Source organism: Apaloderma vittatum, unplaced genomic scaffold (assembly GCF_000703405.1).
Source record: "Apaloderma vittatum isolate BGI_N311 unplaced genomic scaffold, ASM70340v1 scaffold5612, whole genome shotgun sequence".
NCBI classification, from domain to species: Eukaryota; Metazoa; Chordata; class Aves; order Trogoniformes; family Trogonidae; genus Apaloderma; species Apaloderma vittatum.
The window spans coordinates 95,082-108,379 of record NW_009702958.1 but is presented as its reverse complement, the minus strand read 5'-3'; the positions used below and the strand labels follow the sequence as shown (position 1 = coordinate 108,379).

The 13,298-nt window shown below is 36.2% G+C and overlaps 1 protein-coding gene across 1 annotated transcript in view; it reads left to right on the top strand.

Moving 5' to 3' along the window:
- FAM120B (family with sequence similarity 120B) overlaps window positions 1–13,298 on the top strand; it is a 49,608-nt gene that overhangs the window by 10,064 nt on the left and 26,246 nt on the right. Inside the window, exons 3-5 of the mRNA XM_009864414.1 lie at window positions 1,436–1,531; window positions 7,486–7,658; window positions 11,422–11,514. Coding sequence (XP_009862716.1) covers window positions 1,436–1,531; window positions 7,486–7,658; window positions 11,422–11,514 — 362 coding nt within the window. The remainder of the gene's footprint in view (window positions 1–1,435; window positions 1,532–7,485; window positions 7,659–11,421; window positions 11,515–13,298) is intronic.

Genomic DNA, 13,298 nt, shown 5'->3' with positions numbered 1-13,298 from the left:
GCTGGGAACCACAGACCCAACCCTGCATGCAGGCGGTTCAGGACATTGGTCGCTTGAGACTGACCCTGGACAACGCAGGAAGAACCGTGCCTCGCCAATAACGAGACTTTCTGCTGTGCTTTCTGCATCCGGACTTGCCTATCACGCATCGGCCCTTTTAGCCATCAGCGCGCTTGTAGCAAGTGTGGGTAGAGCCCTTCCCATATCTTCATTTGCAAAGCCTAGCCATGATGATGATGATGATTGGAACTGATTAAAAAGAGGCAGGAATTTTTAAAAACAGTGGCTTCAGCACTGGGTGAGAGCTGGAAGGAATTAGAGGTGCAATTCTGTGAATCTGGAAAGAAACAAGGGAAGAAAAAACCACAAATAACTGTGAGATTTGCCTGGAAAAGATTTGAAAACACTACTCTCAAGTGCCCAAGACTACCTACATCTATTTATACATACCATCTACCAGACTACAGAGAGTGGAAATTTGGGGCACGATGACATTGTTACCAGAAGCAAAACCTGGGCAGAATGCAGAAGCACGATTTATAACAAGGATAATGAGTTTAAGGTTTTTGTGGGGGATTTTTAAAATTCTTTTTTAAATGAAGACTTGCATGAGAATTGTGATGAGCTGACTGTTGGAAATTTGATAGACTGCATTTCAGAAATTATTAAATGCTTGAGGTTTTTTATGAGGGTACTTTTATCTGTGTTTTTTTAAAGGATCTGTGTTTTTTTAAAGGATCAGGTAGTTAGATGCACAAATCTACTGACATTTTTAATTTAAGAGGCACTTACTCTTTACTGGGGGAGGAGCAGAGTTGGGGTTAGAGGGTAGGAAGCCACTTGAGCTATTATGCATCAACAATTCCTTTATAGTAGATAAAAGATCTGGGACAATGGGCGGTAGAAGCTCTGCATCTGATGGTGGGATGACTCCATTGCTGTCAGTTTTCAAATAGCCATCAAGGCCTCCTTATGAAGATTTTGTCTCAAACCCTGACACAGGAAATGTCAGGGCACGTTGGGAGGAGAATCATATTAAGGACAGCCTGCATACGTGGCAGTGTGACAGCCTGGGAGACTGACTCCAAGTTATGCCAGATGCCTTCATAGCTTCCTGAGCTGCCTTGGAATGGGAAGGCCTAAAACTGGCTGAAAGCCAGTTTAAAATGCTTTCCACAGACTCTTGTACTTCGATTTTTGGCTACATTTCCCAACGCCAAGCTCATGTTTATAGTACATAATTCATACTGTCTTCATTTGTTCTGGTGATTTGTCATAAAGATACTAAACCTGTTTTTTCTCAGTTTGTTTTTAAAGAAGCTGAGCAAACAAGTCATTATGAAGGGCTTTCTATTACTTTAGAATCCTATTTCCGACTTTTACACTAGTGTCACTGCTTGCACTTGACTTACTGATCCTATTCTGGTGTTTTTAGGTGGAGCCTGTCCTTTGGTAAAAGAGTGGTTTGTCTATTTTGGAAATCCTCTCCAGCAGCCAGAGCTGATACAACCTGTGCAACCTTCTGTTCCAGGTAGAATAAAATTGTGTTTTAATCTGAACTGAAAGAACACTAACTGAACAACAGTACAATCTGGTTAGACAATCCATCATGAGATGTTTGATATGGAATCCAGAATGACTGTGGAGAACAAGGAGCTAAAGTAGAAATGCTGCCTCCTGGTAATTGCTTTTGATTATCCTGTATAATTATAATAGGATTCAGCTTCGAGCTGCATGTTATTACCATGTCTTGTTAAACCCAGCGTTAATTCAAACCTCAGTTCTAAGTACTGCTCTGAAGCCAGGGTAAGTGGTGTGTAGGGCCTTATTAAAGTTCTTCTTTTAAGCTGTTTGAGAGAATGTGTTAACGAGACTGATGGAGAATATAAAAAATGGTGAAGATGGTGGAGAATATTAAAAAGGCCCATTTTTAGATCACCTGTGACAGCGCAAAAAGTAATTAGACTATAGTAATTAGACTATATCTTTCTGTGCAGCTATTTCTGCTGTCTTATGCATCAAGTGTACCATATGTTCTTACCTTTCTTCTGGTAAAGGTCACATTCATGGGCACTCTACATGTTGCTCAGCTCTTTATCACTAGATTGTATCACGCGATACAAATTTAGAATCGGAAGTAGAAAGTGCTGTATCAATTTTGTTATTTCAAAGGGAAAATCGTTTTAATTTTTCATTTGTCCGTGCTATCGTAGTCATAATTGCTTCATCTCTGCTCTCACAGCGCTCTCTCTGTCTGGTCATCTGCTATCATGTGGATCAGGAGCTCAGAGGGTTTTTTAGTCTTTCCATATGAAATAAGTTAGTTCCATTGATACATTGCTCCAAAAAATTCTTTTAGGAATAATTACCTGTGCTGCTTCTGTCAGTACCCAGAGCTTTCTGTACCAGTCATTGTTCTGATCTGGTGTAAATCCAGATTCAGAAGTTGAAACGCTTGCAGGGATTTTTTTAATTTTATTTTTTTGAAGGGGTTGGTTAGCGCCTACTTTAGAACCTAATTGTTTTTAATTTTCTAGGGTTGTAGTAAATTTTCTCTTAAGGTATCTTTGTATTTGAAACTTGTAAATTTAATGAGAGTCTTCAAATTCAAGGATGAAGGGAAAACAATGGATATCAGCCTTTTCAAAATCTTTTTGAAAGGAACTGTTTGGAAAGAAATGAGTTACATAGACAAAGTACAAACAAGGTTTCATTTGATATACAATAATTTCACTGTCCAGTAGCCCTGATACAATATTAGGAGAGTGATTATCTAATTGACCTGATGATAGCATGAAATTGCTGTGGAATTTTCCAAACCGATATGAATATGCAGGATAAAAATGATTGGTCTGTCCTGTACAACTGTTTTATTTCATATTTGTTTATACAATGGTCTGGGAACAGCATTTGTAAAAGAAGCAAACAAAACTCAACAAAGTATACGCCATACCTATGTAGTCACATTTCAGTTTGTGTGACAGATATACTGTATTTATTGTTGTGAAATTTTCTTGCCCAGATAGTATAGCACCTTCCTCCCTTTCTGGAGAGGAATCCACTTGATCTCATATACTCTGGTCCTACTGCCCTGCAAAAGTGATGCACATAGAACCCACCTTGATGTTGACAATAAACGGGATTTAAAATCACTCTGCTTATTTGTTCATAGCAACCACATAAAAGGAGTTTACAAAACCAGCATCTTCTCAGCTGTAATCTACAAACTGAGTAATGAAAAGCTGCTCGAGCAGAGCATTAAAAAAGAGGAGGAGGACTTTAGTATTTATTTTTAGTGCTCTGTTGTCATTCCTTCAGCGAACAAATATTTTTCTAAAATTTTTGCAGTCCATATTTGTATGCCTTACATTCGCTCATGCATCTTTTATTTTCCACAGCATGACTTTCTAATTCGCCAAATAAGGTTCTCAGCTGAGCATCACATTTTTCAGACAGGGATCATATTTAGAGCTAAATTTAAAGAAGTTGTTATAGGAAGGTAGAGTTCAAAGCTTTTAGTCAAGGTCAGATTATTCAAAAATAGAAGAAATCTTGCCAGAGACTGTTTGAAAATTTGAAATTTATAATTAATTTGGAAAGATTATTTGTTTTATCTTTTTTGGAAAAAAATTATAACCTCATCATCACAACTACTTTAGAAGTCTGCTGAGAATAAATGAGAAATCCTGGTTCTATTGAATTTGATTTAGATTAAAAAGTCTGAGAAGAGAGTATTTGCTACAGACTTAAATGTAATGTGCATAACCGTTAATATTTTAAATTTCACATTGATCTAAAAAAAAAAAAGTAGAATTCCCACCAATTTTTTTTGTGTGTATAAAACAGCAAAACTATCTTGTGTCCAAAAAGCTTGCAGGTGATAGATTGAATGTTAGCTTTTTTTATAAAAAATCAAAATATCAAATCCTAAAGGCTATAAGTTGATATCTTAAAATACATTTAAAATATATTGTTCATAATGTGCGTGTATTTTCCTTGAGAGACAGTCTTCTGAATTAGCATCTGTGCTTGCTTACGTTGTCTGCCTCTCTTTCTTCCTTCTGGAATTTTTCCTTTCAGTTGAATGAATGTGACCATGATGTTTCCCACACATTGACAGAGCAGCACTTAAATTGATAAAAAATGTCTCTGAGAAATGAATTTTATTAGATCTCTAATCCAGAAAAATATTATTTGATAGCCATATCTTGTGAACGTAGCAGATCTGTTTGGTATGTGTGCAGTTTATGTGGAACAGAGGAAGTTTTTAAAGTCTTTGCTGGAGATGTAGGAATTCCGTTTTTCACTTTGTTTCTGAAAATGTGTAGGATACTGTATCTTCATAGCACAGGAGTTTGGATGTACTTTCAGTATTCTAATCATTGCATCTCACAGGACTATGTCATGAATACATGTTCAAAATGCCGTCTCTGGATTTAATTGGCATTTGCGTTTATGGCATTTTTAAAATTGGACACTTGTTGACAAGTTAATTTGAGTGTTCTTAGCAAGTACATTTTCATAAACTCATTGCTCAGTATTTACATGAGCACATAAAATGAAGTATTGAAGTTCTATTACTGGTGTTTTAAAATGAAATTTCCGTAGTCATTACCTCAAATACACATGAAAAATTAGTATTATACATTCCTACCTGTATACACAATGGTGACATGCAAGTTGTTGTGAATAGTGAGAATGGCCTTTGTATCGTCGTTGAGTTCAAAGATACAGTATTAATGCATTCCACAGCTTTTGCATGCATTGCATATTCATTTATGAATATTCAGTTATTGAAGTTCAAACAAATGAAATAAATATTTATGTATTCCCTTGAAGTGCCCTTGTTTATCACGATGCTTTCTATATGATAATGTCTTCAGAGATGTGGATGAATAGGAAAAAGGAAAAATAATGCAATCAATGCTTTTTCTCTTTCCTCTTGACCTCCATGGAGGTCTTTGTGATGCTGCTCTTCTTGGAATTCCCAGGGATGATAGTTTACATAGCACTGAATATGGTTTTTTGCAGTTTTATGTGTGCATGTTGAGAACAACCGTGAGCATATGCAGTGTTTGAGTATCTCACTGTACTTCACAGGAATTTGTTGTTCCTACATCTCCAGTAGGATAGACAATTTTCTCCTGACTAATCTTTACAGTAAAGATGTATCAATTATGTAAATCTGTTTTGTTCTGTTTCCTTTTTGTTACTCAGTTTTGGGGTTTTTTTAAGGCTCATTTAGTATATATTTAGATGTGTTCAGAAAGTAGAGTATTTCAAGTAAATTTCTGTCTTTCAGTAATGTTTTCTAATTGCTGTAAAGTGTGTAACAAGGTTGTAACTAGAGCAGAGAACAGTTTAGGGGGTCTCATGTGTTGACTGTATGCATCATTTCATTAAACTTCAGTGTATTTGTTTCTTTGTTTTACTTATCATACATTTGAGAGTTAATATAATGGATTGCTCTGGGATATTGCATGGAATATAATTACTTGTAGGAGAGATCCTTTCAGAAAAATAACACTTTTGGTTGGTATGTTCCAAAAGGAGGTAGCGTCAAGTTTTCCTTCCCTGAGTAAATAACTCATAATTCATCAGTACCTCTTTTTCCCAGGCGCAAGTAGATGTTGTTTCTGAAAGTGTAAGAAACTGTTTATAGAAGAGATGTCTTGAATTTTTTGTTGAGCTCTCTCAATATAGATACGTGATCTTGATTATTGATGTAGTTCATGGCTTTACTCTGAAGGAAGAATGATTTCTATTATTAGATATACCCATCGGTGCAATTCATTTTAAAAAACACCCTGTACAGATGGAAAGAGTACTTTCCTTTAACTGATTCTTGACATTTCATATGCAGCTGATTGGGAACTTCCTGAAAAGCCAAACCCATCAAAACTGTTTGAGTTTACCCATGTAAAAATTGTCTCACACATTACATTTGCATAGCCTTGGTAGGAAAAGTTGGCTTCGTTTTTGTTTCAAGCATGTTATATTTGCTTTTCTTCCTGGAAGTCAGTCTCTGCTGTTCTTTTCTTTCTTAAAGCAGCAATTACTGGTATCAAAACCAGTAATCTGAGTCTTACTGAGCTGTCTGAGCTGGCCCGCTCACTGCCAGTGTCCGTGTTATCACTGCCCTGCATTTCTAACTCAAAGGAAGCAGCTGATATTTTTTATTAATATGTCTACAAAATGAGGTTAGAAACTTACAGATTTTATCATATTAGTTCTTTACATGGTTAAAACTTCTGACAGGAGAGTTAGTCTTAAAAATAGCAGAAGAAACATCTATCAGGGAGATGAAGAAAGAAAATACTAACTTCTCTTTTAGTTTCCCACTCTCCAAAGAATTGGAACCATTTGGATAATGGGCTTTCTTGGCCAAATAAACATCGTCTGTGTAGATTTCAACACCTTGTCACTTTAACCATTTATTATCACCAAGTGTTCCTAACTGGACTACAGCTGCTGCACGTCACACAAAAAAAGGCAAAGGTGTTACCAAATGTAGCTTAATTAGGCCACGTTTAAAATTCACACCTCGTTTTATTTAACTACAGAAGCAGCAGTAGTTTATGGGAGGATTCTGTCTTCAACTGGAATTCTTAGGCGTAAGCAGTTAGGTGTTGTTACTTCATGTGCATTAGTGTTTATTTTGATAATGGATTAAATGTAATTTAGACAGGGAGCAAATTTTACATTAGTTCACACGTGTCAGAAGTTGGGAGATAGCAACATGGGGTAAATATTAAGGATTTAGAGACCATGGTGAATGATACTATAGAAAGTCTTGAAACGTCCGTTACACATAACTGATGACAGTTCTTGTGTGTGTGGTTTTCAACAATGTTTGATACAGTAGCCTAGCGAGTGCAAAATACCAAGTAGCCTTGGTTTTTGTTCTCAAAACTGGAACCTACTGTGGTGGAGTCGTACCAGCACAGTGTTTTGGGAAGGGTGTGTGTTTGCCAGCAAATGGCGTAGGTGACCAGTTTGTTCATTAAAAAAGATAATGATAAGGGAGGCTGTGTGATGATCCTTCAGGGGTCCACACTAGTTTTGGGGGAGAGAGAGAAGCAGCAGATATGGCTGTTTTCTGATGAATCACTCTGTTACAATGACGCTAACCTCATTTAATACTGTGGATCCCCAAAGGAAAGGGCACACTGGCAGGCAAACTTTGTTATTGCAAAGAGTAAAAGCCTCCTGTCTCAAAATTGTCTATATTGTTGTAACAATTGAATTCAGTCCACTCTGCTTAAACATGCCGGTATTCGAAACAATTTGTTGAAATTACAAGCCTTGCTCTTTTTTTTCTGTTATTTTTTTTCAAATGCCAAGTTTTGCCAAATTAATTTTATTTTCAACTCTGTGGTCCTTGCACATGCCAAGAGCAGATCGGGTGTTTCCTTCCAGGTTGTAATGAAGTAGACATGTTTTATCTCGTTGCTGCCAAGATAAAATAATAGATTTCTTTTGTAGGTGGAATGCCTAATTTGAAAACATTGTGGTTTGCCAAAGGACCTGATGTGGAAAAACAACGGTATAGTACGTTTTTGGCATGCTTTCACCTTCAGGATGGAATGGAAGAGCTCCAAGCTCTAGAAGCACCTGTTGCAGGATTCTGCTGCTTGCTGGCCTATCTTATGATGCAGGTAACTGGTACCGTTGCTTTTTCTGTGCAGCTGTCAGCCCTTATAGATGTGATTGACTAATAAATTGTTTCTTCCTAGCCTGTGAAGGATTTTTTTCTTAATCTTTACTGTAGGCATAGTTGATCAAACATAATAGTACTGCATTACAGTATTTTTAATAAGTCCATTTAACATGCATCATCCTGTTCAAGAAACACTTGGGTTATTTTAGTAGTTAATCATAACTCTTATGTGCCCATAGCAAAGCCGCACAGGCAGTTTAACAGAGAATATAAACCGAAGGCTTTCCCTCACCTTTTGGGACCTATCTGCAAATTAAAGCTTCTCTTTTTCTGTTCCATTTGTGTTGTCAAAAGAAGACATTCCCTCAGGTGACCATGCAGGCTGTGCAAACAGACAATGTAAATAGTTAACTGGCTTTCACTACTTCTTCACACCATCTTGTCAATCTACTTTGAAACCAGAATTGAGGATATGGCTCTTCTCATTAAATTCTGACTAATAGGGGATCATTAGGTAGCAGTTCTCTTATAATTCCAAACATTTGGCAGCCTGCAGACTACCCCAATTGTAATGAAAAGGAACACAAGATGAAAATACTATACTGCATCCTTATTTACATTTATCTTAGGTATTTAATATATTGTCTGTACTTGCCACCTTTCAAATGCTGATCTCACAAACAGATTTTCTTATCTGAGGATGAGAAAGTTATAATGCCTTTATCTAATCTGTTGCACTTTTAGTTATACTGAGCTGCATTTTGTCATTTCTTTTGCCTTTTCAGATCTCAATTTCCTCAATAACAGATTTATACTGATGTGTAATACATGAAAACAAGTTCTCCTTGACTTTTAACTTCTTCCTTTAGGTTCTTCTTTCTTTATACGTGATTAGGTGATGCATTGAGAAAGTACATTTGGGAATTATACAAATGATCCATATAGCTCTTTTTTGTTAGTTTTGTATAGCAGAATATAAATGGAAAGTTTTTTGAGGATGAAACTCATTAAACATCACTTCATGCCTTGTGGTTTCAATTCAGCAAGATACATATCATCCACTTAAATTTTAACATACTTTAAGTTTTTTTCATACTTGGATATTAAATCACTGTTTCATTTATCTATTTTCATCTTTCATTTATTTATTGTGCCCTTTTATACACCCTTTCATAACATGATTACTAAATTATTTGATAAGAGTTTCTTTACTGGGATTAAGAAGAGTAACAGGACAGGACACCTACATAAATGTAGATTTACCGAGCCTTGATTGCAGCTTATTAATAGAAAAAAACCCTGCTTGTTAGGGGTATGCTTTCCAGATCTTATTTTCTAACGGTTAACATTAAAAACAGAGATTAAAACAGTTTTATGGCTCATGCTTTCAACAAGAATAATGGAGAGATCATGCAAAGGGGCTTATTTGATGTAAAGTTCCTTATATACTAGTGCCAGTTTCTCAACACCTGTTCCATTTTCCCAATTCTCTTCTGCCCTCTGAGTTGCACTGGTATAATCTACCCTGTGAACCAGACTGGGGAATTGATTAGATTTAAATATTTTTCATTGCTGAGTTGTTTTAAAGTTTGGTTAGTTCTCTTGATACCCTCCATTTGTTTTCTTGGGGTGTTTGAGAGGAAAACATGAGAATGTCAGACGCCCTGCTTTGAGCTGGCCATTCTGCTTCCATTTGTTTTAAAGCTGCAAAAACAATGCTCGTGTAACTGTGGTGTAATTCTCTTTACTTCACACTTTAGTTTTTCATTTGCATTAGAGAGGGAGGTCGGATTGTTGCCCCAAAGGTGATACAAGCTGAGCAGTTGTAGGTTGCCTTGAAGTAGGCTAATATAATTTCCTTCAGCTCATGTGAGGGAGGAAGAGATTTCTTTAAAATTTTGTTACTTATCATTTAATCTAACACAAAACTTAGCTTTTTGCCAGAACCAGCATTCTTACCCACCATTCTGGCTTACTTAAAATTTATATGCAAGTATTTAATGAAAAATTCAGACACATTTTTTTTAAAGTGAGAAAAAATTCCTATTGGAACTATGTAAAGGAAGTATTGGTTTGCAAAATAATCTTTTTTTTTTTCAGGTACTTTCCAAATGTACTCCAATTTAAGAAAAAAAGTAGAGAAAAAATTACAAAATAATAGGTCTGTCTTTAATTGAGGAAAGGAGTGAATGAGTTCAAATGTAAAACTGTGGAGCCTCCAAAGGTAGGGGAAATTTCCTTGCAAGCTCTCACAGTTTTGGAAGAAATCTGAGAATGAAAGTGTGCTAACTCACCAAGTTTAGTTACTGAATAAAATATTTCTTTAAAGAAATGTTTTGATACTTGTAAACATTTTGGCTGATCTGCTCTGATAGTTCCTTGCTGTTGTACTTGCAAGCAATCTTTGACTTACTTTTCTTAGGACAAAACTGTGTAAGTATTCAGAGTAGTTTTATAGATGAAAGTAATTTTTTTCTGTTACTGCAGTGTATAAAATGTGCAGGTTTAGTAAACCTCTCTTGATGTCATCTACACAAAGGCGTAGACCCCTCGCTTGAAATATATGGTAAAGTAGGGACATTATGAGATCTTAGCAGATGAGTGGAGTTAATGAATACCAAGGAGCATTTTGAAAGCTTAAAACTTTTTTGATATCCCTCACATTCTTGTGCTTTATGCAAGTTTTAACAGCGTCATAGAGGGCAAAATATTTTACAGTGGAACAAGCAGCAAGGCTGGATTTAAAAGAAATTATAATCTCAGTAGTGAAGGGATAATTTTTATCCTGAGGGGGAAATAATCAGTTAAGCAAATAAATGAGTGAAGTAATTATAGATGGCTTCTTTGGTTTTCTTTTTCCTTTTCTGTTGATTTACAGTGATACTTTTTTGTTAATTTTTCTCTCCTTCATTTTTCTGTCACTTTTTGATTTGTAATAGGCTTAATAGAATTGAAATGGGATGCACATAACATTCCCCAAAAATCAAACTTAAAAGAAAGGCCATGCAGTTTTAGGCATCTAGTAGAGCCATCTAAATAATACTGTGTGCCCACAATGCACGTTTCCACACTTTGCAAGAGAAACCTTCCCTCAAGATCCCATTGATAAAGAATCATAATGCTTTATGGATCTCACTTAGAGCCCTCTTTATAGCCCCGACATTTGTAACAGGTGTTTGGTCTTGGTGCACATAAATATATTATGGTGTTCTTATAAGAGGAAGCAAGTGATCAGAACTGAACTGGTACTGTCAGGGAATCGGCCCGGCTGGTCTAGAGGCTCTGTATTTCTCCTAAGGTGACCATGTGCCTCTACAGAATCTCAGAATAGTTTTTCACAACACTAAATGACCCCATTCTCCCTTTTCTGATGCAAGTATTAGAATGAACTGTTACATTAATTTAGAATTTTTCTTCATTTTTTTACTATTCTTAGTGTTATGGAGATGAGGAATTTTCCTATTATTAAGAAGCTCTCAGGAAAGAGGAGAAGGGAATATATGAAGGGAGGGCATTTTGTTTGGTGTGAGAAATCCGTGTATATACACTATACCCAGGTATTGAGGGGGTATACACTTCATTCAGGTTATGAAGTATTTTATTACCTTTAAGTGTCTTTTCCTACACAGTGCATTCATGGTGGTCATAACTTCATGAGGTCATTGATTTACATTTGATGTGCTTGAGCAAGAGGAGTCAATTTTCAGAAAGTTCCTATTCAAGAGTCTTCAGATAATGTGTTATTTTTTTGTCCGTTTTAGGTCAGTAGCCTCTCTCTGGAGGACTTAAATGCATTTGTGGCACTCGTTCTCTCTCTCAAAGGAAAGTCAGCTGCTCAGCTGGCAGAGCTGCAGGTATGGACTGGAGTAATTAAAAAACATAAAATGTTCATGGTAACTTCAGGATAAATATTTCTGAGAAAGACTTCTACATTAAGTTTTTTAAGATATGGGAACTGAGGGTCACAGTAAATATATAGGCGCTTAATGTGCTACAGTTCACATGAATACTTTTGTTTGTTAATTGTGTAAAAAAAAAAGGATATTTTCTAGTGGTTGCAGTCCTAAGGTGAGTGAATTAGTCTCACATTTCTTCCTGACTTGGCTTCCAGACTTCCAGCTGATGGAAAATTTGTAATGCTGACTCTTGTCTTGCAACATTGCTTAATTCTTTTTTTCCTGAGGAGGATAGTGGTTTGGGATGTAAGTTGTATGAAAATCATGACATAAAATAAAGTATTAGTACTTGTGAGAGAACATAAACTTAAACAGAAAAAATGTCCTGTTATCTAACGTGGTCCACTGTAGTGAAGACCTTTTGGATCCCTCTGTTCTGCAGTTATTCACAAATTCTTTTTAAAGTTTTATATATTCTGCAAATCTGGTGGTTTTGTTTCCTATCTTCTGAAATCCACATGTAGAAATGTAGGTTCCCAGATGTCGCTTACAGTAGAGCCATCCAAATAGTTCTTCTTGTATGTCTAATTATACAAGAGTATTTTCAATCTCATAGCTTGAGATTCTATTCCATGTATTAGCAGTGTACAGCATAGACTGCTCATGTCAACGGCTATTTGAGTTGTGGGTTTACTTAAAAGTAGGGAGGAAGGGGTTGGAAATGGTTGATACCCTAACATACCTTTACTCTGAAAACCTTGCTTATATTTCCAGTAAGTTCTTTGTTACTTTGAACAGCCCATGTTAGAGTTTTAAAATTTCTTTTTGCTGGTAGCAAGCCAACCACTCCTGTTACCATTCATTCATTTCTAGTGCACAGGGACCAAAATAACAAACCTGATGTGAATCCAGTTTCATTATTTGATTCATTATAACAGATAAAGTCCATCCTTTTGTAATCTTTTTTCCAAATTCATCGCAAATTTGTTCTGCAGCTGATCGGGTGTTAGATCTGTGTCATGGAAAGGAAGCATATTCCGCAATATGGAAAACTGCAAAAAAAATCTCTGTCAAAGACATTATTGCGCATAGTGTTGCACTTAACATTGACGGCATCATAATTTTATTGAGTCTGCTGTGGCAGTCACTCAGTAAAAAAAATAAAGGAAACCAAGCATAAGCAGGAACTATTGAAACAATTTGTATGTGCACTTACAGGTACTATTATGTAAGTTTCTACAGTGCTTGGAAGTTTATTCTGTTTGAATTAGATGTCTTTGTGTGATTCATTAATCCATGTATGCTACTTATGAACAGTCATTCTACTAATCTAAAGTTGTTCACAAAATTCTGTAACTTTCCCACAAAGCTTATGGCGCACCAGGTATTGTCTGCTCTTCCCTTGTTGACATAAAAGTACATGAAAGGTGAAGCTGGTCTTACACTGTAGCACTTCCCACTCTGTGAAGTGGACAGTATATTGTTGGGGTTGACTTCTGCGTGCTATTGGCAGGTACTTTCCAAAGTTATATCACTCTGCTGCTTGTGTAAGCACTTCATGCACTGACACATAATGCCTTCTGCTGTGCTAAAAAACAGCAAAAAAATCATACAATGCAACTGAATTATCAGGCTATTTTGTAAACCACTTCCTTGTCTGACTCTGTTGAAAGTCACAGTAGTGCCTTTGGCAGTGGTTTGAGACAGAGTAAATCCCTCTGAAGAGAATAGTGAGGAAAGAT